This window comes from Vigna unguiculata, chromosome 1 (assembly GCF_004118075.2).
Source record: "Vigna unguiculata cultivar IT97K-499-35 chromosome 1, ASM411807v1, whole genome shotgun sequence".
NCBI classification, from domain to species: Eukaryota; Viridiplantae; Streptophyta; class Magnoliopsida; order Fabales; family Fabaceae; genus Vigna; species Vigna unguiculata.
Window position 1 is genome coordinate 35,784,007 of NC_040279.1, and position 27,152 is coordinate 35,811,158.

General features: G+C 32.7%; 4 protein-coding genes across 4 annotated transcripts; 2 read left to right on the forward strand and 2 right to left on the reverse strand.

Annotated features, from left to right (window-relative positions):
* Nucleotides 1-2,869: 2,869 nt before the first annotated feature.
* On the forward strand, nucleotides 2,870-4,096 carry LOC114162183 (small RNA-binding protein 11, chloroplastic). The gene is made up of 4 exons (XM_028045986.1): nucleotides 2,870-3,020; nucleotides 3,446-3,514; nucleotides 3,602-3,708; nucleotides 3,789-4,096. The coding sequence occupies exons 1-4, from the start codon at nucleotides 2,918-2,920 to the stop codon at nucleotides 3,894-3,896; spliced, it is 387 nt and encodes a 128-aa protein (XP_027901787.1). The 5' UTR covers nucleotides 2,870-2,917; the 3' UTR covers nucleotides 3,897-4,096.
* A 6,575-nt stretch (nucleotides 4,097-10,671) lies between these two features.
* LOC114162175 (probable F-box protein At2g36090) lies at nucleotides 10,672-11,962 on the reverse strand. Its single transcript, XM_028045973.1, has one exon. The coding sequence runs from the start codon at nucleotides 11,923-11,925 to the stop codon at nucleotides 10,918-10,920; it is 1,008 nt and encodes a 335-aa protein (XP_027901774.1). The 5' UTR covers nucleotides 11,926-11,962; the 3' UTR covers nucleotides 10,672-10,917.
* Nucleotides 11,963-15,631: 3,669 nt separating this feature from the next.
* On the forward strand, nucleotides 15,632-19,120 carry LOC114189109. The gene is given in 5 exon segments (XM_028077846.1): nucleotides 15,632-15,747; nucleotides 17,433-17,634; nucleotides 17,804-17,963; nucleotides 18,575-18,751; nucleotides 18,754-19,120. Coding segments are annotated over 4 exon segments (558 nt in total). The 5' UTR covers nucleotides 15,632-15,747; nucleotides 17,433-17,496; the 3' UTR covers nucleotides 18,837-19,120.
* A 4,846-nt stretch (nucleotides 19,121-23,966) lies between these two features.
* LOC114179199 (B3 domain-containing protein At2g36080-like) lies at nucleotides 23,967-25,703 on the reverse strand. Its single transcript, XM_028065451.1, has 2 exons — nucleotides 24,838-25,703; nucleotides 23,967-24,441 (listed from the first exon to the last, which is right to left on the reverse strand). The coding sequence occupies exons 1-2, from the start codon at nucleotides 25,481-25,483 to the stop codon at nucleotides 24,182-24,184; spliced, it is 906 nt and encodes a 301-aa protein (XP_027921252.1). The 5' UTR covers nucleotides 25,484-25,703; the 3' UTR covers nucleotides 23,967-24,181.
* Between the last annotated feature and the right edge of the window lie 1,449 nt (nucleotides 25,704-27,152).

A 27,152-nucleotide genomic window follows, 5' to 3' on the forward strand; every position in this document is an offset into this window, starting at 1 on the left:
TATATATAATTTCCTTTTTTTTTAGCTTTTAATATGTTTAATAAGAAATCATATATAAAGATACGATTTTGTTAATTTAATTTTTTTATGCATAAGACGTGTATGAAGATATGATCATGAAATTTATTTTATTAATTCAGAGGAAACTGTTTTCAAAAACATGTTAACTTAGTATACATATATTTTTTCAGCTTCCTAATTTCAAAGTGACACAATAATTATGTCCATCGTAAAAGGAAAAGGAACAAACCTCATTATTAACAATAATTACACCCATTTCTTGTGATCTCTAAAGAATTCTAAGATAAAATCACTTCCTCCTTTGTGTTATGGTAATTGCTTTCCTTTCACCATTAAATTTTTTCATTGAACAATTGAAGATATTTGCACCCCATCAATTCTTAAATGTCACTTTGTTTTTAAATAAAAGCATAAGACACAAATTTCAAATAGAATCATGTCACAAAATGAATCAAGGTTACACTTCCAACTAACACTAAAAAGTTACATAATGGCATATAAATATAATTTCCTAACTCCTAACCCCCACAAGCATGAGAGGAAATACACAACATGGTGAGACTTTGATTTCCCTTGCACAATAGGGACGAATTCAAATGATAATCATATTTACTTAAAAAAAAATTAACGTCAATGACAATTTTGTTCATGCCTAATATCATTGTCACTTGTTACACCATTCATTTATTGTCTGCCATCACTACATCAACATTATGAATACCATAATGCAAGAGACTTTTCTAAATAAAATTGAAATTAAATTAAGACTTTTAAAAATAGTAAGACTAAATTAAAAAGTAAAAAAGAAAAGAAAAAATAACCTAAAAATATGAAAGAAAAATATATTTTTTAAATTGAATTTTCCTCGTTATTAGTTCTAGTAAATTTATATTGATTTGTGTTATATTTCTATTTTCTAACTTACAAAAAACTAAGGCTACAAACATTTTTACCAAACAAAACAAATTTCTTAAAATATAAAATAAAACGTTTAAAAAAATTCAATTATGAATTACATATGATGAAATTTTGTATTATTTATTTAAAAATATATAAGATGGAGCATTTTATTTGTAGATAACTTTTAATATAGATATATAGATACTACAATTTAATATAAGATGTATGAAGACAACGTTTTGTATTCTACGTTTTAATATTCTTTAAATTTATGTCGGTATAGATAACGAATACATTTTAATTGTAGATGAATATTAAATTAATCCAGCCTAAATCCATTTACTAGTAAGGTAACATTTGGTTTTAATTTTGAAAAATTGTTCAATGAAAATATACTTCATACAAAACATAGGATTTTATATTTTTTGAAAAAAAACAAGATTTCGTTCGAGGAAAAATTAATAATACTTTCATTCAATAAAAATCAATATGAATTTTAGCAAAAATATTTTGTCAGACAAATAATAAGATGTTTGAAGTAACATAGACAACTTATTTGATTTTATAAAACGAAATTACTTTGTAATATTTTTTTAACATTTAAAAAAATTAAATTTATAAATCAGTCTCTGTACAATAGTTTGTATTAGATAAACACTTAATTCAGTTATTCAACAACATACTTCGATTATTAATCATTAAATTTTATTATTACAAATATAATTTCTTGCTATTCTTATGTATGATTTTTCATGAAGAACATCTGAATTTGAGTCTTCATACATGATAGTATTAAATAATTCATTTGTCAAATATTTTACTGGTGTAAATTATTCGTGGAATTTGAGACTGAATCTTTAGTCGGAGCAATTATCCTCCTATATAAATATCGAAGGGGCTTTCTTCCTGCACCTTGAAATATTTATTTTGTAGCTCCAAAAATTTCAAAAATACACCATTTGAGCGAAGTCACATAAATCACATTCCCAAAATTGTTTTCAAATGGCGACTTCTGGTGAAGAATACTTTTGAAAGTCAAAGTATATAACCGGAAGTCAAAATATATAACCGAAAGTCAAAAACATATAATCGGAAGTCAAAATATATTACTGAAAGTCAATTTTCGGAAGTTAAAATACGACTTTCAGAAATCAAAATATATCACCGAAAGTCAACTTCCGGAAATTAAAATATATACCAGAAGTCGATTTCCAAAAGTCAAAATATATTATCGAAAGTCAATTTTTGGAAGTCAAAAACAAAATATATTTTTCATTTTTTTTATTTAAAGTTTAATAATATTTTTGTTTTATTTATTTTTATATTTATATTTATTTTTCAGTACATTGAATAAAAATAAAATTATATACATAGATATTAATATTTTATATTATTTTTCAAATATATATTAAGAAGCATGAAAACATACAAAATAAATAAAATAAAAAAATAAAAAACATTTAAAATTTAGAAAACATAAACTTTAAATAAAATTAAAAATAGTTAAAACATAATTAATATTTTTTTAATATGAAGTTTAAGTATTTTTAATTTATTTTATTTCTTAAGTATTTTTAATATATATTTAAAAAATAAAATTATATATATAATTTTTTATATAATGTATTAAAAATAATTAAACTAAAAGATAAAATTTTAAAATCATATTTTGACTTCCAGAAATCGACTTCTGATTATATATTTCGACTTTCAAAAATAACTTTGAGGGTGTGATGCTGTGATTTTACTTAAATGATCCAAATGTATTTTTGGAATTTAAAATTTTATCGGAAGTGTGAAGAAATTTTGGAGGTGCAAGAAAAGAAACCTATATCTAAATATAATGCTAGTAGAATATGAGGTGTGCCTGAAGCAGCCTAAGCCCACCATTAATTTGGGCTTCTGGTGTATGTTGAGCCCGTTTACTCTGTGAATGTGTCATCATAAACTCTTCATTTCCCTTATTCTCTGACTCTGCAACATAGAATTGAATTCCATGGCGGCTGTTAGAAAAATTATTCAGTCCAATAAAAGTATAAATTTATCGTCATCTCTTTTCTCTTTTCGCCGAGGAATTGCTTACAAGCTTTTTGTTGGAGGTATGCACTCTCCTTTTCCTTTCCGCTGAAGAAATCACTGTATGCTATGTTCCTCTTCAAGCCAAAATTAAGGAAATTATTTTTTTCTGTTTAAGGTCCTTTGTTTCTATTGATAAATTCTATAGAATAGTTTCATATTGCTTTTCATTTTCTTCTTGATGTGAATGATAAGCTTCTTGACACTCTCAGCAATAGCAATTAGTTGGACTGTGTTTCTTGAACTGAGCATGCCCTAAAGCGTCGTCTTGCATATCTGTTAAGCCAATTAATGGGAAAAATCCGATTTGCCGAATGATTTTTTAAGTTATTAATTAACCTGTGAAAAGTATGCATGTGACTTCTGTTTAAAATTCAGTTTATTAATTTGAATGCTTGAAGTGATTTGTTCATGGAGAGGGGTTATTGGTTCCTCGGTGTTTTTTCAGGACTTTCCTTTTGCACCACAGAGAAAGCACTGTCAGAGGCATTTTCCAACTACGGGCAAGTTATTGAAGGTATCAACATTAATCCATTCTGTGTCATCTCACTGTATGATTTTTCTGGCCTTTAACAATAACGCTGATGAATTTCTGGTTTTTCAGCCAAAGTTGTAACAGATAGGGTATCAGACAGATCAAAGGGATTTGGGTTTGTCACCTTTGCTTCACCAGATGAGGCTGAGAATGCCATAGCAGACATGAAAGGAAAGGTAAGGATCAAATTTGGGACTGTTCTGTTCTTTGTTGGCTTGGAACTTAGAAGTGAGGATTGACAGAAACTTTTTTGCAGACATTAAATGGACGTGTTATCTTTGTTGATTATGCAAAACCCAATATCAACACTAATGGTGCAATGCCAATTGCTAGAGGACCTCCTGAACCAACACCAGACACTTGATATTATATATTCTTGAACGATAGACCTGTTGGAAAATGGTATCAATCTTTCTTTCATCAGCTCTAGCAAGAGTACGTATGTATAGAGCCAATTTTTTTTTTCGGACAATAGAACTGTGACACCAGAATTTTTTTTAGAGAGTACTCAATACCATTCATTCTCTCTTTTTCTATGAAAATATAAAACTGAACTTTTTTTTATAAGGGTGTCTTTTGTCTTCTTTTTTCTTTCTTTTCTACTACAAAGCACTGTTCAGCACTAGTGATAGGATTCATGAATTATATCAGTGCAGGCTCTGAGGATTTTATGGTTGTGAGTAGAAGAATGTAAAAAGTCTCGGTAAGGATTTTATCCTGAAGAGTTTAAGAGTGAAATGTTATACTCAAGAAAAGTAGTGTTTTTAAGATTAAGATCTTAATTAAAAATTATTCATTTAGCACATGAAAGAGCTCTCAATGTGGTTAAAGTCTCTAAGTCATCGTAGGTTCAGTCATGTTTGGCTTAAAAGAAATTACAAGAAATAGAACGAAATTGAGTCAAATCCGTGATAAGTTGGGTTTACTCACCAACCCATTATAAAATTAAGTAAAAGAAAAGCATTGATGCGAGGCAATAAGAGTTTAATATAATTAAAAGAATGGGATGGAGAAATTATATATGGTTTTGTTTCCATCTTTCTTTCTTGCTTTTAACATAATTAAAAGAAATTATATATGGTTTCACTCATTTATTGTTTAAAATTCAAAATAACTTAATTTGAAGCCTCTTTACATATCTAAAAATATTATTTTATGCATATTGACATATGTCATGTGTATATTAATATGATGATTTTTTTTTCTCGTGATTATTCGAGTAATTTGAAATTTGGTTTCATTTTTCATATTAAAAAAAAAATATATATATATATATATATATATATATTAAAGAAAAAAAGGTTGTAATTTTTTTCTTTTTGAATTGAATGACTTTGTTAATTTAATCCATTAACCTGAAGCTGTTAAACTTCCTAATTAGTGAATCGCATATATATATATATATATATATATATATATATATATATATATATATATATATATATATATATATATATATATATATAAAAGAAAAAAAGGTTGTAATTTTTTTCTTTTTGAATTGAATGACTTTGTTAATTTAATCCATTAACCTGAAGCTGTTAAACTTCCTAATTAGTGAATCGCATTGTGGTGGTCTATCAAATAGGCAACATATAATTGATTTGGATAATTCGATTTGATACCTCTAAGTATATGTTTAGTAGAGGAGTATTTTTTTTATCTTTCAACTAATACTATTATATATTAAAACTATATTTTTTTAGTTGGTTTTTGTTTTAAATATATTAATAATTAAGGTAATTGAGCATGAATTTGGTTTTTATTAGTAATCACATATATTTATTAAAAATAAAAAGTAAGGCTAATATCTAATGAACTTTAAAAAGATTAATGACGATATTAAATTAATAAAAAAGAAATAAAAATTGTATAAGAATCTCTTAAAGGTAAATGACATATGAACATTATTATTTCTTTTTTGTTGATAATAAACATCTGCATTAATTATTAAAGATCAAGCCTTTCATTTTCTAATCACACGTGTCAACTAAAAAACAAACACTTTACTTTATTGATTACTTCGAGTATTAACTATGAGTTTCAAATAAAACCAATAGAAATAAAGTTTTTGAATCAAATTTATTCCATTATTCTATAAACAAAGTATATTAATATTTTTGGTATTGAACTAACTATTTAACTATATTTGTAAATACAAGTGTTATTATTAATTTTTGTAATGATATCTAATAACATTATTGGAAAAAATTTTAAACAGTTAAAAATTTGTTTTAAAATAAAGAAAAAATTATTATTGTTTTGAAAGGAAGATAGTATTATAGAATGTCGAATTACAATAAAAACAAGTATACTTACCTTTCATGTTTAATGCAAATAAGATCGCAAACTATAACAATGATAATGATGATTAGATATAATACATAATGTATCTTCTTTAAAAATAAATATGATTTGTAGTTTATATTTCTATAACTTATGGAAAGTCTAAATAAATATAATCTTAACTAAATTATGCAAAAATACATTTCATTAATATAACTATTTTTTACATTTTAAAATTTATAATTAAAATCTTAAAAAATAATTAAATAAATATTGTTTAATATTAATGAGTAACAAATATCGTAATTTAAATTCATGTGGTACATCAGTTATAAATGAAAGGAATAAAAAATGAAAAATAAATGCTAAACATATGAAAAACAAAAACAAAATAAATGCTAAACATATGAAAAACAAAAACATCGCCGTCTGTGGGGATCGACACGACCATGTGGTTAAAAGCCACGCGCTCTACCACTAAGCTAAGACGACTTTGATGTTAAAACTTTGAGTTCATTTATATTATTCCACTGTTTCATTTTACACCAGTGTACTTTGTTAGTTGTTGGTGTCCTTTCCATTTCTATTGTTGTAGATTGATTTTTCAACATTTTGTTGAAAGATGCATTCTTTTGAAACTATGTTATAAAATATGTGATTTCACCAAAGTAATAGGTATTAGAAAACCGAAACAACTTGCAACACACTCACCATTGCCAATGCAAACATGCAACAGTCATAATTTGGAACTTTCATGGTAGTTGGGTTGCATTTGGTATTTGCTTACCTTTATTGCATTCTTCTCTTCACTCAAATTTGGTACTCGTCAATTCTAATCACAACCAATTACCAAAATGCGAGTGAGCGCAATCACAATATAGTAATCAAAATGTAAGATAAGAATATAAATTATTTATTCAATAAATACTTATAGAAGCTTTCCGCGTAATTATTAGTGCTCATTGCAAATATTTTATTATCCTATTCTACGTCATTGAGAAAAACAAAGGAGACACAATAATTCTTCATTAAAATACCGGTGGTTGGAAAGTTGCCTTAATTGAATTTGTTATCCAGATAATATTATAATTTAATGTTGCTCATTCTAAATTATGAATGTCAATGGGTATGAATAGTATCTACGTACTATTCAATCTGTTCAAATTTTTTTCCCTTTATCCACTTTATTTGTCGGCTATATAAAAAAAATACTTAACATTTTAATTACTCAAATTTAAAAAAAAAATACTCAAAAAAATGATTAAGAATTATTATCCACAAATAAAATCCTATGTTAAACAAACATATAATTAAATTCCCATATTTCCATATTCATTATTATATCTATTTAATATTCCTCTCATATTTTACCAACAAATATCCATGGAATTTTTTTCTCTCATCTGTTAATATTTATTACTATTTGTAAGAAAAAGAAAATTGAAGTGTTGAATGAAAAATTGAAAGTTATTAATTAGTGTCACTTTTCCACACCTATATTCGTCAATTAGTAGTTGATGGTTGAAAAAGAATTAGTAATTAGTGAATTAACTTTAGACAAGTGTCGAGTGGAATTTATTTGTTTTTTTGTCTTTGGATTTTGATAACGTTGTCGTATAGTAAACAAAGAAGGGGTGTTATTGTTGGTTGAGGGGACTCACCTTGCCACACTGACACGTGTCCTATTGTTGGTTGGAAATAATTTCACACCTTCCTTTTGTGTTCTAAACCTTATTGTCTTCTAAATCTTCTTTCAATGCAATTCTCTGAGCTTTTCATAAACATCACTATCTTCCATAATATCATGTTTCATTTTTCAAGGGAAAATCCAATTTAAGGATTTCTTAACACCAAACGTAACATTATCATTATGCTAATATAATTAATGTGGAGTTACACAATATCTGTTATTTATTGCTTGTGTGAGAAAAACTATGGTCAAAACTATAATGAATTTTCTCTTTTGGGATTACACTACTCTAATGAATGAGTAGTTAGTACGTTAATAACACGTTTTAAAAAACTTTCTGAATATATTGATTCTCAAATACACAATTTTATGTTGAGCTATGTACATAAATATTTTAAATGACTTTAATATATCAACTTTACTTCAATCTTATAAATAACTTGTGATATAAGATTTGTATTGATTTGTAAATTTATTTTATCTTTAATCATGAAAATATTTTTCTTTTTTATAAAAATGTCAGATGAAAAGAATTTAAATCCTTTAAAAAGTTTTTCATCTCTTACAACAAAATTCTTCCATATTACATAAAAGGCTAAATTACTTTTTTGTCCTTATTTTTTTTAAGAAGGGTCAAATTGGTTATTCAAATTTTTTTTGTCTTAATTTGGTCATGATTTTCTTAAAATTAATTCAATTTAGTCTTTATTGTTAGTTTATTCACAAACGATGTTAAAATCAGAATCACGTCAATTTGTGTTTTTTTTTTTAATTTAATACTGTTTGTCAAAAATAAATGGCAATGACCAAATTGAATTATTTTTAAAAAATTAGGATCAAATTGAGATAAAAAAATTCTGAAAAACAATTTGACATTTTTTTAACAAAAATAAAGATGAAAAATAATTTAACCTATATAAAATATTGATGTTTTTTAAGTAAGGGTAAAAAAAGTTGCTTAGGTTAAAATAATCAAGGTTAATAATATATGCCATGTGCATTAGCGTGTAAGGATGGAAATATAAAAGTAGTGTTATGTGTAAGCAGTAAGTAATGGATAATTATGTTTCTAATCATGAATCAAAAAGTCAAAATACATTAGAGAGTTTGAAAACCTTAAAATATTGTAACCACATGCTCGCGACATCTAACTCATAACCAACTATAGAATCATATTACATGAACGGAATCTTCATAACCTGTTAATAAAAGAATCTTTTTTTACCACGAAAATTTAATTTAAAACTACTTAATATTATTCTTACTTGATTATGATATCTAAATAGTGAATAATAAATAATTCTCCAAGTGTGAATTGAAAAAGTCAAATATAAATCAGAGAATCCAATGGCCTTAAAATATTGTAATCATGGTATTAGCAAGATCTTATTTGTATGATATAATTTATAACAATGGAGCAAGTCAAGGAACAAAATTTCGTAACATGTACTAAACAGTGTTGAATAAATCTAATCTTAAATAAACACGAAAGGAAACATGTTACGACCCTTCCTAACAACAATTTATGTGTACGCAAGATATGATGATCTTCATATATAAATCTTCATTCCAAATCCCATGTTCTTAATAAAAATGTTTAAAGACAATTTCTTGTAATCTAATCGTAAGTTTTTTTTTAATTATTATTATTCTTTTATTTATAGATGCATTATCATATGGTTACACAATAGTGAGTGAGATTTACATTGTAATGTTATTATCATTTATTTTCTAAATATTTGAATACCATGGTCTTAGTCGTTTTATTTTAAAGGGATGTATTTATGTATGTTTATAGTACTATTTTTCAAATATTAGCCTTAAAACGAGAACTATAATAGATTGGTTTTTAGATAATTTTTTTTTTTAAAGTTTAATTAGTAACATACATACTTCAATAATTTTTTAAGGGTATAACTTCTCCTAATCAAGCTAATTGGGTGATGAGACTTATATATAGAAAATGAAATAATCTTGAATGTATTAGTAATTTCTTAATTAAGAGTACACAAAAATTCAAAATCTAGAAGGCAAAATCTAATGTATGATTTAGAGGTTTTTGGTTAGAAGGCATATGCTTCTACACTAATCCATTATAGGCATACAATTGGTTTAAGAGCTGGAAAATGTGTGTTTCTTGGTTTCAAAACCAATACAAAAGATTATTATTGTGTATGATTTACGAATAAAAAAATATATTTTTTTTCTTATAAATTTCATCTTTTATGAATATGTATCATTACTTTTCAAACAACTATACGTGATTATATTTGTACACAAATTCGTTTAGTCCTTCTTACTTTCTTTGTAAGAAAAGAACAATTGATCTTTTTTATTCTGAGCAATTTATTTTTTCTTTTAGCATATACTTTATCAAATATGCTCAAATTTCCGATTGATTAATTAACATTATTATTGTTTTTTTTTTCAAATTTCTTAACTTATTGTAATGTGACAACCAATCTAAACAAAAACTCATTATTTCATAAACATGTTAAACAGGTTAAATCAGATTACCACATAGTGAAAAAGAAAAACTCCATATAATTTTTTTTATACTTATTACTAGAATAACTCTATACAAAATGCTTCCACTCATTACTAATAATAAATTATAAGTTGCAATAAACTTTCAAACATTCTAGCTAAGCCATTGGATTTTTCTTCAAATAAACGTTTTAGGTAAGCCATTGACCTATCTTCCTCGATATATATATGGGAATTATAAGCAAAGTTGGGAATTACAAGCAAAAGGTTATTAGGTAGAAGAGAAATAACTAATATGTCGTTACGTCTATCTAGGTTTAATTTGTTATATTTTCCCTCTATTTTATTTTATATATCCTTCCTAATAATTAAAACGTGTTCACTTATTTTCTTTTTCTTATCTAAGAATAGTTTGGATAAGTTAAAAAACATTAAAAGAAAACACTTATAAAATAAAACATGGCATCCAAGAATTTAGATTTTTTGAATTTTTTTGTGTTATTTTTTTAATGTATCTTCATAATACATTGGTAATCACTAATTTTAACATTTTAAAATATATTAAAAAAATATTTAAAATATCATCATAATATATTTTTAATGTTCAATAAAAAATAACAAAAAAATTAATAAAAAATATGAACTCAACGTCGACCAATGGGTTAGAGCTTCACAATTCTCAAATCCGAAAATAAAATATTATTCTTTCAACCGAAAATGTAGTACACAAATTAACAAACTCTTACCTATTAGCAGATTGATTACTGCTAAGTAAACAATAATTAAGGTAGTGTAGGACGTTACATGATGGACAGAACCACTTGGTTTAGTTATATCTGTACAATTTAATTTTTGCTGTGTGTTTTTGTTGTGTCTGTAGATTTCATATTGATATTGATGTTGAAGTGTATATATTATAGTATTATATTCGGAAGAAAAACAGTGTGGAAATAGCCGCAAAGGACAAAAGCGCGAGAGCCACGCAAGCCATGTCTAACCTTCTTTCGTCTCTGATTTTCCTTTCTTTTCTTTCACTCTTTCGATTCATAAATTCCAAGAATTTATCCTTTTCTCCGGTCAAGAACAATGTTCCCCTTTTACCCTCCAACGCCCTTTGCAAAATCCCCAAACTATCCCTCCCATTAAGGATCGTTCCATCCATGTCCTCCATCTGCACACACGCTTCCCTCACCTGCATCTCACTCCCGCAGGTCACAGTCACGCAACACAGCACCGCCTCCGATGCCGAACCCCTCTCCCCGCCTCCAACCACCGTCGCGAACCGCACCCGCACCTCCCCACTCAGCCAGTGCCGCTCCACGGACACCGCCGTCCCGCTCGACACGTTCACCGCGCGCTTCCCCTCAGGATCCACCACTATCCAGCTCAGCCTCAACTCCTCCCGGAGCCTCTCGCACGCTTCCTCGCTCCGCGGATACTCCATCGCCGTCGCCACCGCCTCCTTCGGATCCAGCACGTCAACTCTGAACGGCGAGCACCGGAACCACCCTGACTCCGTCTCCGTCTCCACCACCCGCGAAAGCACCCGCTGCCGCCCGTGGAATAGGTCCACCGCCGTGACAAGCTCCGGCGTACGCTCGATGTTCGCGTGGCGATAAGTGTCCGCAGCAGCAAACGATGGGAAGGAGTCGGAGAAAAAAGAACGAGAGGCGCCTGGGAACGTTGAGATTATGTGGCGCACGCGTGGCGTCCTGGTTGAAGGCCACGTGGCATGGCAGATGTTCTCCCAGAGCTGCTCGTGTTCCGAGAGGGCGTGGAGTTGGGAACACGTGCTGGCAATTGAAGCGAGGGCAGGGCCGTGGAGGCGCGTGAGGATGTGGGTTTGAATTATGTCGGGATGCATATCGGAGATGGTGGTGGCAGCGGGTGGTTGGTGGATGGCGGCGGTTGTGTTATCGGTGCAAGCCATTGTGTCCTTAGTTTGAAGCAATGACTTGCTTTGGCAACTTAGTATATATAGAGAGAAAAGAATGAAGTTGGGTGAGACGAGTGAAGGGTCAAACACAATTTTCAGACACCCCTTCTTTTTCACTCTTTTACAAAACTACCCTCTTCCACCACCGTTGACTGATACCACCTTCATCATTACGAGACTGACTTCACTTATGGCCGATTCGGTATTTTTCAAATTGCCGTCACACACTTAAAAATATTCCATCATATAAAAAACATGAACCACGATGTGATATAATATATTGTGGGTGGATTTGCCTTTTTTTTATTCATGGAAATGCACCCTCATATCAAGTAAATACGAGATAAAGATAAAGATAATGATGAAGGTGGCCTATGCTTGCCATTTCCCTTGTCCACTATCAAACTAAACTTTTAATTCGTATAAATGTTTATCAATAGAGTCCAATATATTGTTATTTTACTTTTTGTAATAAACGAAAAATGCAGCTAAAATATAAATTAGTTCAAAATTTATTTAGTTTTTTAAGATCTAAAGGAATGATTTAGTAACTTATATCTTGTACAAATTGTACTATATAGCCTATTGACATTCCCACTCGGGTGGTCCAAGCATAAGCGGTCGAAGGCCGTCTGTTACAGGTGGACGATCCCTTGAGTTGTTGATGTGATAATTTTTTCGGAGTGATTTAAAAAAGCTCACGATCGAACGACCTCCGTCGTTCATTTTAATGGAATTTTGTCGTCATAATACAATTATGGGGACCTTCATCAAAACGCACGACCCTCCGGTCGGACAGCTACACCAAAACTAAATCAGTAAGCTAAAAGTAAATTAAGGTAATACAAGTCAGTAATCAAATTTAAAAAACAATTGGGTCATGATTAAGAAAATCCTAATTACGGGCTCATGTCAAAAACTATAAATAGGAGCCCAATGTAAGTTGGTGATGACCTTTACTTCGCATTTATTACTGCATTAATTGCACTTACCCGAACAGACTTGAACTGACTATCCCAATCGTCTGAACAACCGAATGGGTGGAAGCGATAAGAAATCGAAGGGGAGTAAAAAGGAGAGATCGAACGGTGAAACAGTGAAAGTTAGTACAAGGAGATCGTAAGAACAAGTTGAGTGTTGGAGATAGGTGCTTGGTCCTTATACCCGAAACACAAGTAATATATATATATATATATATATATATATATATATATATATATATATGTATAATTTAAAATATTAATATTTTTATTGGCTTGAGGGGAATAATTAATTAACTTGTTTTTACATTTTTTTTCTTTATTTTGTAATAATAGAATACAGTTTATTTTGTATCATTGCCGAATAGCAGCGTCATATTTACGTGTTCGGTAAGAAAGAAATATGATTTTTTTTGTTTAATAGTATCTAATTATGTAATGCCATTCATTATGTCATTTTGCTTGGTTCTACATGTATTATACATGTTCCACTCTTCACCTACAATTTCTTGACACATGTTGAACAAGTTATGGATTAAAAAACTCGTTATAACTAGAAAAAAATGATATCTAACTAAACCAATATTGATGTGACTCTATATAATTGAATTAGATTACATACAAAATTTCCTTACAAGTCATAATGTTACCGAATTAGATAAAATTTGGAAGTGAAATTTTGTGGCATGAAAAAAAAAATTATTAAGAATATAATGAATAATATCACAAATATATATAAATTTACTGTTGGTCCCCTACACGAAGCCATTGGTTACTACTTTTTTATTAACATTTTTTAACTCCGTACACTCGAATAAAATACTTTTTGGAGTAGTAGCATTTCAGATATTATATCCAAATAAATTATGGAGTCAATCAAAATATTATGCTGTACACGAATCAGGATAAAACAAAAGTTACAAATTCGTAATGAGTAATTTTTATACTTTAAATAATCACATTGATCTTTGGCATTTTTAGTATTTATCATAATCTTGTTAAGTATTTTACTACTAATTCGTTGATTTTATGACATGCATATTTCTATATCTGTATTGATTAAGTTTTATATCATATATGAATAGAGCTTTAAAGTAATTTAAATATATTTTTTCTTTTAATTTTTTGAAGTTAATTTTAACGATAAGATTAAATTTTAAAATGTACAATGACTTAGATATAATAATTAATTCTAACTATATTATTTTAAGGGATACGATGTTGAACCATTGACACTGTCAATAAAAATAAAAAAGTGATTTCTCAGTTCGATTAATTCATCTAGAAGCTGAGATAAGAAACAATTTGAATCAAGTTTTAAATTACAAAATATTTTCCAATGAGATAATTAATCCTAGCTATATTATCTTAAAAAATAGTTATAAATTATTATAATATGTTTTGTTAATCAATTGTTTTTTTACTAACGATTTATGATTTTAAAATATATAATTTAGTTACTTATAAGTTATAACTTTCGTGTTATGTGAAACTGTTTTTTATATTATTTTTTGGCACGAGGCACACACTGTATCCGCACACAATAATAAAATAATAGAAATAAGATATGAATAGAAGGGTCTATTTGCTTTCGTCCTCAAGTTCCTTCAGATGATTATGATTTCGCGGAATCTAATGTATAATACTTTTATTATTTAGCTTAAATGCAATCTACTTGTGTATTTTTTATTAGCATGATCTTTCAATATCATCTTTTTATGCGACCAACTTGGTTCCAAAATTTCATATTTAATTAATTTTTATTTTTTTTATTAACCTCACATCTATATATCGTCAACCTTTTACTGAATTAAATACTTGAGGGCTAAATAATTAATTATGCCAGGACTGAATTTGACATATCATGTTAAACAAACTGGTTGGAGTTTTTGCACCTACCATCAATTGTTTTGTATGAGCATGTGTTAAAAATAAATAATTTTTTTATAACTATCTATATGTTATTTTGGAGATGATTAGTGTATAAAAATAATTAGAGGATATCTATTACATAATTATAACTTTAATATCTGAACCTTATGCAATCTTTTATTCAAAAAGGCTCATGTAAAATTTAAGATACAAGAAAGAAATGATATTTTTTACATGTCACTAACAATACAGTTTCTTTTATGAGCAACTCAATGTCATTTAACAGATTATTAATAATATCAATAAAAATAGGTAGGGTATCTCTATTATATGATTGTAATAAGTTTAATACTTAAATGTTATAAACATTTCCATAATGTTACTTAAAATTTAGAAGGCTAGATCATTAAGAAAAAAAAGTTTGTCTGTCTTTAAAATATATCTTTATGCTAATTATTAAGAAAGGTATCAATTAGACTGTGATTTTTTAACACTTTTTCATTGAACTAAAATTATGAAAGATATTAAAGATGTGTGATCCACTCGTAGAAAAAAAAAATACCATGAGAGATATTAAAGATGTGTGATTATAATTACTCTTAAAAGTATAAATAATCTCTCTCCTTATTTCTCTCCTCATCGTTGGAATTTAGAAAAGTTCAGAGGTGTAGAAAGAAAAATAGGAAGTGCAGGAAGAAAACCCATGTGTTTTTATACTTCTCTTTTTAAAATAGGTTATCAGCCCATCGAATCTTATCACATTCACTCCCTTTCTTTTCTTTTTACACCCACGTCGCTGGCCAAGAAACAGGAAGGCAGAGTGCAGGCCATTCACGGCGTCTCCTTTCTCCTCCACCGTGACATCCACCACGTCGCTGGCAGGGGCAGCAACGAGAGAACGCAGCGCCACCATCGGACTGCGATTGACGGACGATTCCGACCGCCACGACCACCACGAACACAGGTTTGTTTGTAATTTGCGTTCTGGTTCCCTTTTCTTTCGATTTGTAACCTAAATTTATGATTTTCGTAACCCTAAAATTGGTTTCCTGTAATTGGAAGTTATGGTGTATGTGTGGTTGTTGTTGCTGCGATTTGCCCTTGTTTGGATTGGACCCATTCTGTGAATCATAATTGTCGTGCTGTTGTTGGTTAAATTTTTCCCCAATTTCAATTTGGTAGTTGCTGCCGTTTTCGTGTGGTGGTGATGTTCATTTCTTTTTTTCTTGTTTTTCTAGTGTTACTATTTTTTATCTGACTGTGTGATAGGCTGATAGCTGTGGTTGTTTTCTTTGTTTGTCTGTTTATCTGTAATCATGTTGGAGATATGTGGAGAACATGTATTTCATCGTTGCACTGTGATCAAATAAATACTGCTACTGTTTCATATTATTCTATCATCCTTGAGACAAAATTATGTTCTTCATTAATGATTGAATTATATGATAGAAAGTACCAAGTTGCAAAGTTGTATGTGCCGTGTTTGCAAAGCTGGGATTGAGTTGTTTGGCATTAACTTAAACTGAAATTTGCTTATACAAGTATATTTGATGTAGAACTATATTGCAACCTCCTTTTTAACTGTCAAGAGTACTCTAATTTGTTTGAGGCATCTCTACCGGGGTTTGATGATGGGGAGATTTCAGAAGATGCTCCTATTGATTTGGAGGGTTTAGATGCTTCTGCAGCACATGTTGCCAAACAAATTATACGACCTCTCATCCATAATTAATGCTTCTGTTTTTTTTTTTTATGTACTTGCTTGCACTTTGGTTATGCTCCATGCCTAAAGTACTCTAATTCAGACTTGTTATTGATGTTGCAGTAGTGTCTTGATGACTTGCAGAGAGCAAAATGTCATTTATATATATTGTAGGGTTGTTTGTTTTGTGATCAGTTATATTATATATTGCAGGGTTGTTTTTGTTGTGATAATTTTGTTGAAATCTGATTTTGGACTGAAAATGTAACATATGGAAAAAAGCCCGTGGGTCAGCCCGTCAGCCCACCAGTCCGCGGGCCGGGTTCAAAAGTGTAACCCGTTTCACCCTTACGGGTCAGCCCGGCCCGACCCGTATAAATCAGGCCAAAATCGGGTCGGGTCAAAATGGGCCGGACTGTCCCGTTTTGACATCCCTACATTTGTCTCATCACATTTTTCTCTTACATATGTTAATTACTTTTTCTTCCCCTTTGACATGTTTTTACTAACTCTCTTCAACCATTTATGGTCACGTGGCAGTCACACTTTTCATAACTGACCACGTTTTCGTGTATCAAACTTTCTTTTTGATAAAATGTTAGAGAGATGTGAAATACCGAGAGGGTATGATCGTTTTTATGTCTATATAAGTCCTAATGTTAGATGTTCTGAATTGGGCCTCCAATAATAAAATGAAAAATTAAAGCTGGTGGCTATCCCGTCAGCCCGTCAACCGACCCTCTTATGGGTCGGGTTGTAAGTTTCAACCCGTTTTCACTTACCGGGTCAGTCCGGCCCTGGCCGGTCCGTTTTATGCGAGCCAAAATTGGGTTGGCCAAAACGGGCCGTTGCCACCCCTGCTAAATTTAATTAAACCTTTAAATTTTAACTTGATTTAGTTTTTTTTTGGGTGAACTAATTGGAAGTCCATATTTTGCTCTCTGCAGTTACAGTTACAATCTAGTTAATAGTTGCTCCATCTCCAACTGTATTGACAGTTTGGTGGTTCAAATGAAAGTGAGGGTTGTGTGCAGGAAAATTTATGACTACATACGCTATGATCTCAAAGAAATCGCTTTCCCCTCTTCATTGCCGGACCCTCCTCACATGAAAAAGCGTCGCAAATTGACCAGGGATGAGCGTATCTGGGTATGGGTTTAGGGTTTACTTTCCTTCTAATTTTTACCCCTTAACTCAATCAGAAATAGCTTATTGTGGTTGACATACATGGTTTTGGGTTTTATTGTTCATGTTGTTTGTGGATTAGTTAATTGCCTGAGTTAGTAATTTAGATTGTACTGATACATTCAATGTCCAGGTTTTGAAGAGAGCTTCCAGGCTTTATGCCGCAAGCTGGGTTCGTGACATTGGTCCTGACCTTCGGCCTGATGATTATAAGAAGGATGACATGACTGCTGAAACAGATGATGAAAAGAGAACAGCTAAAGGAAAAGAACCCTCAACACTTGAGGATCTCGGTACCATCTTTTCTCTAGTTTAAAATCAGTATGCTTGTTGGAATTGATGTCAAAATTAGGATTGTTACGATTGATGTACAACGGTTCTTATTGCTGTGGATTTATTGAACATTAGTTATTCTGGGTACCTATACTCTTTTGGTGTATCTAACTCAATTGAGCAAGCTTGAATTGTTGTAAACTCCCTCATATGTTTTCAATTCCTACTGATAAAAAATACCGTGTGTTCATTTAGTTATGTGAACTACTTAATCAAACTATAGTGTATTAATGGTTTACATCAAGAGAAAGCAACGAGGATGCTGCTGAATATCAATTCAGCAGTGCTTGCGGCAAAAAAAAAAAAAACTTATGATTAACTCGTACAATTAATCGAAGGTTTTCACCAACTAGAGTGCAACCCAAATTGAGTAGAACTCTTTGTCCCTGCTATATTTTCTGTTCTAAACCTCTGTTTTCAGAGTTTTATGCTATAACCTCCCTCTCCTTTCTTTTTTGGTTTAAGTTTTCCTACCATTTTTTTCTAGTCAAATTTTCCCTCCATTGCTTTGAATAATGAGTTTTTGAAGGTAATTTTTCATTATTTTGACCAAGCACGTGGAAAATTACAGCTGTAGCTGCTAGAGGGGGGATGGAGACCCTCAGACCTGCTTTGCAGCGTGTGTACATGACCAGAGCATCTGCATACAGAGATGCTCTTAAAAGTTTCATAGAAGGGTACCAAGAGGGTGTTCAGCAAGTGATGGAGAAGAAGGAAGATTCCAAAACGCAAGAAGATGCTGATCTACCCCAAAAAACCAACTTGAACTTTCTTGTAGGAAGGGTGATGCTTCTTTTCTGATAGATCCACCAGTAGTTTGGACTATGGCATGAAGTTTGACAGAAATTAGTGCCAGTCCTCTTGATTAAATGGTTTTAATGTACATTTGACTAAACATAAAGAGTTGAATATTCCAAAATGGATGTAGTAGTTCTGAATTTTGTTTTTGCAAATTTTGTTGAGATTTTTGATTTTAGGTGCTTACTAGTGATGTTAAAGGTATATTTGCTCTCCAAAGGTATCTTTAACAGCTAGCTATAGTTAATGATGTATTATCTATTATCATTTATATGTGCGCCCCTAAAGATACACATGAAGTTATGGTTTCAATTTACTATTCAAGTAATCGCATCAAGTTATGCTTTCTTTCTTTCCGTGCTTGATCCTATTATGTGAAAGATTTTAAGTATGGATGGGGTGGTGGCGAGTCCTTTAATTTGATCCTCCCATTCCTGCTTATGGATGCATTGAATACAATCACTGTATGCATTTAACACATTTCAAGGTCACTATTGCATGTTTGTTTTATTCACTTCGAGATACGTAAATTCACCTGCTAATAGATGGTATAAAGAAATCTTCATATATGATTGATTCTGGGTTGGGTTGTACGGATCTTTGTCTAATACTGTTTACTGGAGATCTTTTTATCATTCTTCCTAGGTAGAATTACTTTGGCATTCTACGATACTGCTGGCTATGCAGGTGGGCTGAATTATCAGCTGAAGCTTGAGCTAGCGCTTCTACCTCGGTTTGTCATTTTTTATTTAGAAATATGTATGTGGCAGACAATTTGGGCCATGAGATGCCAGGTTGAATAGTTTTGGCTTCGTTGTGGAGAATGAGATGACTGAAAAGACTTGCATAATGAGAGACGAGACATAAAATTAGGTCCCCACAAAATATTATTGATTCCATCTTTTGGGTGATAAGCCTGGTATATAGGTCTATTTCTTTATGAAGATTGCATCTACAGTCTTGGTCTGAATTATGGAGGAATAGTTCTTACTATTTCAGGTAAGAGTTGTATGCCTAACGTTATGGGTAGGGATTGTATTTTCAGTCTTCCCTCATGGTCATAGTTTGCGGGGAATCTTTTATATCACAAGTTTTGAATCACTATTACTATAACATTAAAGAGCATGATCTGCAAGATTTTCATAAATTTTAGCTTTACTATTCTGCAGTGAGAATCAATTAGTCAGGATGAGCTTGATGGGCTTTCCATGTGAATGGATGCAGGAAAGAGCATTGCTTTTGTGATTAATCTGTTTAATTTTGTTTCTGGTAGTTCATATGCTGAAACGTGAGGTTTAGGTTACCGAGATGCAAAGGGAGATTTAGTTGGCGTTGATGCTAATATGAAGACGTGCTTTATTCTTCAAGAAATAGAGTTCTCGTTTGTGTTCTTTATTCTAGAGCTCACCTAAAGGAGGTACAGTGTGAGATTCATCCACCTCTCAAAGTAATGCCAAGTGATGTGGCATAAAAGATACACACTCATATAGTATTGCTCTCTTATTTTTCTCTTTAATGTCATCTGTACTGTATTACTATCTATGCATAACTGTATCACTCCTGCAGGTCAAAGCCTTTCATTTCTTTGATAGGCCATTATGTGTAGGCCAATGATAAACACCACGATCCGAGGACCCTCCCACTTGCAGAGCCAGTGTGAGCCACTGAGAAAGAGATTGGACGCCTTCTCTTGCAGGAGTTCAATGGGTCTCTTGTGTAAATCATTATGGGCCCCTGATAATCGCATGACACACTATTTGATTACTCTTAAAGGTATTCTGCACTCCTGTCGTTCTTTAGCACAATTATTTTGCATTAACTTGGATGGAACTCGTATCAATCGTATTGATTGAACGCTAAAAGCTTTGTTGAAGCCACTGTTTAGGCACAGTGATCAGTTCATGCTCTTCTCTCTTCCCCTAGGTTCTCAAAAAATTTGATTATTCTGTTGCTTCTTCCTCGGTAAGATCCAAGGGCAGGGACTTGTACTCGAGTTTTGGTAATTAAGTGTGCTGGATCATTGAATAAAAGCATTTCACTGAGGAGTCACATTCTCGTTTCCTCAGCACCTGCTCGTCGTCTATACAGGCAGTTAATTGTACGACAGCTAAAACTTCAGTCAGTGAAACTGTCTTTCTTCACCTGAAAATACCTCTGTTGTACCAGAAGTTTGGAATTTTTTTCACCTTGGATCCACGTCACCTTAATGAATAAAAAACATTAGAAATGGCGTGTAGGTGCGGAAAAGCTATAAACTTGAAGAAAGAGGTTTAGTGGTGGAAATCAGTCAACTCCAGTGAACCAAAACTATTTCACTCATTGTGCCTTACCCAATAATCAGTTAATAAGCCAACAAAGAAAACCTGAGTTTGCCATGCGTCGATAGCGTTGAACTAGGCTTTAGAAGGTATTTGTAAGTTGTGAATTACACAATTAAGAATTTATAGCTGATATAAACAGCATTCAATTGAGCCGTACTGCATTGCCCGAGTGACATCCTGTTTTTTACTTGCTTGCTCGTTAAGGATATCCTTGTCTCCCTTTTAGTTCATGGTCTATATTCTCCATTTTCCCATGTTTGTTTAAACATTTTACCCTAGTTACGTTGTGAACGTTTTTCTCTTCCCTTTTTATTTCATTGCGTGTTGTTTATAGTTTGCAAAAACTTACATCTGCACACAACAGACCATAAAAAACAGGTCTGGCCACAACCGGGGGTGGGGGTGGGGGGGACCATGGTCTGTTGACGTGCCCAAATTTATTTGTCTTCAGCTTCCCCAAATAAATGCATCATCAGATATTTCTACCTGAAAATTTGCATGGAAACAAAATTTGAAATATCCCTTGGAATGATGATCATTCCTGTAGGCTCTAGCAGCTAATCTATATCTGCACACATAACATGGATATGGATTTTCTAAAATAAGTAATATTAGTTGTTGATGATACAGTCATAATTTGTTATGTATGGTTGAAATTACACACCTTGTGGGATGAGGGGTTTTCTTGTATGTTTGAGATTACTTATTTTACCAACATGCTTAGTTCTAAGATAGCGGGATCCATATAATATACGCCGAGTTGAGATGTGAGTACCACCACCACTAAGAGGTGGAAGCATATAGCATGTGGTTTTGTGTTGCTTAATTAGAGGAGTGGCTGTGTTATCTATCAAGTCAAGTCAAGTCCACCCACCCACCCATCATACCCACCAATGCCAAATTGCAGCACACCATCTGTGACACCATACCTTACCTCCCACGTATATTATGATGAGCCCTTGTGAAAATCTTGAGGCAGAATCCCAACAGTAGCAGATTGATTCCTCATTTCTGATTTCCAATGACCTAAAATTCTCCATTTAGCACTGGGATGACGTCACCCAGCTCTCTCAGTGGGCCCATCAAAACCTCTCCATACCTTACCTTCTGAATCTGCCCTCTGGCTGCAGTCTCTTTTCTTTTCCCATCACTACTCTCCACCTTCGGGTTTACTCATTGCTACTCTTCTGGTGTGAAAGTTTGGTAAGAAAATCAGGGATTCGTTTCTTTTTCTCCCTTCTAGTTTTTCTATCATTTTTCTTTCTGCTCCTCCCCTCTTCATTTCCCTTTCCCTTTCCCTTTTAGGCAGGGTTTGAGGGGAACCTGACAAGTGGGTTAATTTTATCAATTATGAGATGTCGCATCCACCTATCGTTGTCCTTGGTGATTTCTCTTCTGGTTGACATCCTGTTGCAATCACGCATCGACACATTATGTTAATTCCTACTTTTTTTTCCACTGCAGCTGAAAACATTTAAATAGTTATGACACATACCCCATAAAAAGTAAGACGTGCCATTGATTTTATGAAGAAAAAAAGAGGAATGTAAGGAAAAGAAAGGTATTGATCAGTTTATGTAAAAAAATTTAGTAGATTCAAAACATTTATCGGTGATTTTCATTATCATGTGCATGTTTTATTTTTCCTGCACGTATTGAGTGTATGCTTGTGTAAAGTGTATATAATATATTTCGACTGTTTCTCCTGAGGACTCCGAAGTTAGCGACTCAATTAATACATTTTTAATGGTTAGATTAGTGCCATTAAAAAGGAGGTATCAAGGTTTTGGTAGAAACTTTCTGTACGTGAAAAGTTATGAATAAAATTGTTTAAAGAATCAACAGAACATTTTTTTCCGGATACCAAAATATGTGCGAAGCAGGTAATCCCATAAATTCAGGATTGTGCAGTGGGATAAACTACTCCAGTGTGACTCGAAGAGACACTAATTGATTAGAACAGCTTTGTCACAATGGAAAAGCTAACATGGTTGGTTGACTTCCATGTGTCGCAGATTTATCGAGTTTGCTTGAAGAAGAGAGTTTTGGATCAACTTCTCAAACATATATATGTCGGAAAGACAATCCACGGCATTCGTTATGTTTAATGATGAAACGTAATTAAAAGGTTTTCTTTCGCAGAGATTTAATTATAATCCGTTCTTCCCATGCTTCGAACTTCCAATTGTATGGCTAATGGTTGGTAGACCACACCACCAAATACACATCAAACAAAGTGGGCCAAAAAACAAATGTGATTATACCCAATAAACTGTCGTCCACGGTTAATCTATTTGCACTCGTTGGCCTCCACCACTTAATAGTAGAGAGAGAACTGTGTTTCCAATTAAATAGAGAATGAAGCTAGCTCTGTCGGGGTAAAAGGAAACCAACAGTAGTTTTCCATTCGTATTAATCCAAGATGCTGAATCAATTAAATGAACGAAGACAATCTTGACTTCATCAAACCTCACATGACTCAAATTAAGTCTACTCAATTCAAGTTATATTTAGTTCTGGTTTATAATAAAATATGTAGAGCTTTCCCCTTGGGCCTTTTTAATATTATATTACGGGTGTAACTTTTATGCATCGTCAGTGTAAGAATCTGGCACTGTCAATCAATAAAAGGTCAAATTAACATGAATTTATGAGGCCATTATTGTAAAAATTAGAAAAAAAAAACTTTAATTTGGTGACATTTGAAGTCTGCGAATGTATATTGTATATATAATAGTAAGAGGCAAAGTTGATGGAAAAGATGTCCGACGATCCATCTGGCATTCACAGCTTGGTTTATAATAAAATAAATATGCTGGAGTGAGAGGGAACATGAAGATCCGGTAAAACGAATAAAAAGGCATTTCCATTTGCATGCATCTCCCTAATTCAAGACAAGAAAGATCGTCTATAATCTTGAACGTCAACCTAAATATACTTATAATAAAGAGGGGTTGATGTTAATGTAAAACTAATTAAGGGCACACCTTAACCCTGAAGCTGGGAAGGGAAGAGAGAGAATCTAATATCTAAGATCTAATACATAGATTGTAATTGTATTACGGTTGTTGACGTAGCATGTGATGGTGAGGGTTTGAGGAAGAAGAAGAAGAAGAAGAAGAAAAAGAGGTTTGAGGGTGTAAGTGGTGGTGGTGAGAAAGTGTTGTTGTTGTTGTTGTTGTTGTTGAAGAGAGAGTGTAAGAGCATTGGGAATCCTTATCAGGTTGGCATTCCATGTTCACCCCAAACAGCCTCAGCACCCTGCCACCTGAACTGTTCCCTCCCGGTGTCGTTTGGTTCTGTCCTTGGGACCCTCCACCTGTAAGTAAAAAACATTACAACACGTGCAAATGCCCGCGCTTTAATCATACACATTTCATGTTCCAATCAATTCTTTTAACCATATACTACAATACCATATTCAAATTCCGCCCCACCAACCCAACAAAAACATCTTCCTATGTTAAAAATCTCATTCCTATATTTTTCACCACCTTTACTTCAACCACAACCGAGCGTGCTCCTCACGCGGCATACGTTGCACTCCCACACACCCTCTTCTCCACGCAATCTCACTTAATTCCTAACCCACATTTCTTCCAATCAATGAATCAACAGTGTTTGTTTGTTACTTCTACCACTCCATTATTTTTAATTGGAATCCAAAAGTAAACGAAATAGTGTGTAATAAATAAACATACAGAAGATAACGTACCTGGAGGTGCATGAAGGGAGTGAGGTTGGTATGGGAAAGGGAGGTGATGCGCAGGATAAGGGTGCGCAGAGTAGAAGGAGGGTGTGGCGGTGGTGGTAACGTGAGCGGGGGGGTTGGGTTGGCGGCGGGTGGAGGTGATGAAGAAGCGTTGAGGATGGGTGCGGTGTCTGTGGAAGAAAACGACGTCGCCAGCGTGGAGCCGTTTGTCCTTGACGTAACGGCTCCATCCTTTGGTCAAAACGTAACTCTGGCTACTGTTCCAATAAGAGTAACGGAAACGCCAGCACTTCCCGGACTCGTCCTCGAAACTCAGTAACACGCCCTTCGCGCTGTCACCGCACGACGACGACGACGACGACTCCAGCGGGAAGTGCTTCTCCGCGTGCTGTTTCGGGATCACCAACCGGTTCAGCTTCCCCACGTCGCTTGGCGTCAACGGCTTCTCGAACATCGCTTCCTTCTCCTCCTCTTCCGCCGCCGCCTCACCACCACCCTTCTCCATCACCTCCTCTTCCTCCTCCTCCACCTCCTCCTGGTTGTCGTTCAGGTTGAAACGAGGGGTGTGAGAGTTTCCCAGCCACGTGGCCGCCTGTTGTTGCTCGGTACAGTATAGTCTGGCTTCTGGTGAGTAGTGGTTTATCGACATTGAAAGGTTCTGTAAAGAGAGAGAGAAAGAAGGAAGAAGAAGAGAAGATAAGAGAAGGGGCGTGTGATGATGATAATGATTATGGGTTCATTTGATGTGGAAGCTGGGGGAATCACTGCCTGTTTGATGGACCTAGCAAAGATATGACAATGAGAGAGAGAGAGAGAGAGAGAGAGAGTGTGTGTGTGTTTGAGAAAGAGAGAGAGAGAGAGAGACCGAGTACGAGAGTACTTTAAGGTTATGTAATGTGCCAAGTGCGTTACTATATGAAGAAGAAGAAAAATAATAAAAAGACAAAGTCTTTTTTGGGTTGTTTCGAATTTCGATGCTGTTTTTCGGTTTCTTTTTAAATTAACGTTTTTTATTTTTATTTGTTTCCGTGTGAACCTGGTAGTATTATTAGGATGGTTGCTTTTTTGTGCTAAACGGAATGATAATGAAAGTGTGTGTGTGTGTGTGATGAGATCGCAGAGTTGTATTGTATGTGTTCTAAGTGAGACACGGTGAGATTTTTAAAATGAAATAATTACTGAATTGGACCGAACATGTATGTTTGTGAGGATGAGAGAGAGATTGCAGAGTACAGGTGAATAATTTGGTGTAATTAGGGACATCCCATGTTAATAATTTGGCTTACAAATCAAGTGATGGGACCCTTTCTCTCCCAACCCTCACCACTCACTCACTCACTCACTCATCATAATTTCTTTCTTTCTTTCATTCTCAACCCTATCCAATCCCACTTTAACTCTACTATTAAATGTGTTGTTTTTGGTGATATAAAATATATTTTTGTAATGTTTATTACTTACTGGAAAGTAAGCATTTAGTAATGGAGAAAATAGTGTGGAGGGAAAAACTAACGTAGAGTGGTCCACGTACGTCCTCTTCTCCACAAGTTGTGTGTTGAATCTGAATGATGGGCATGCATATGAATGTAAATGAACATAGGTCTGATTCATTTGAAGTCTTCTGAAAATGTATTATGGTGAAGATAATGAAAGAATAGTGTTGTGTCACGTGCATGACTTCATTATTGGTGTTTGGCCATTCCTGGTTTTCAAATTAAGGAAGCTATGCATCAAATTGAATGCGTCATGGAGACAGGGAAGAGAAGAAAACAGCACAAACAAACAAAGGCATGGGAAGAGTAAAATTTTATTTCCACAGATAAACTTTCTCCTCTTCTCTTCTTTTCTTTTCAGTTAGCAATTAGAGAACACACAAATCCTGCATCATATTCGTGTTTCAATCCCCACCTCGCATGTCTCTGCTACACATAATCACACACACTCTCTCTCTCTCTACTTATTATATGGTCCTATTGCTGTCTACTCATCTTTATTTTTTTATACATATATACTTGTATATATAATAATTTCTTTACTTAGATTATGTCTTTTCTATGAGTTGAAGACAAAACCCACCTCAGTTTCCAGGTAGATTCAGACACCCTTTTTTGCCCTACAAGGTTTAACTCATTTGTTTAGTTTAAGTGTATAGAAATATGTTGGGGACACACCTATGATAAAAAAAGTTGTTGAGTGTTCTTTTTCTTTTTTATTATATTTCAGTTTTCAAATTAAATAATGCTGTTGGCGTCATCAGGGAAATATCTATGGCCAGTGTTGAGTTTTGGTTGATTATGGATTTTTTATTATTTTTTTTT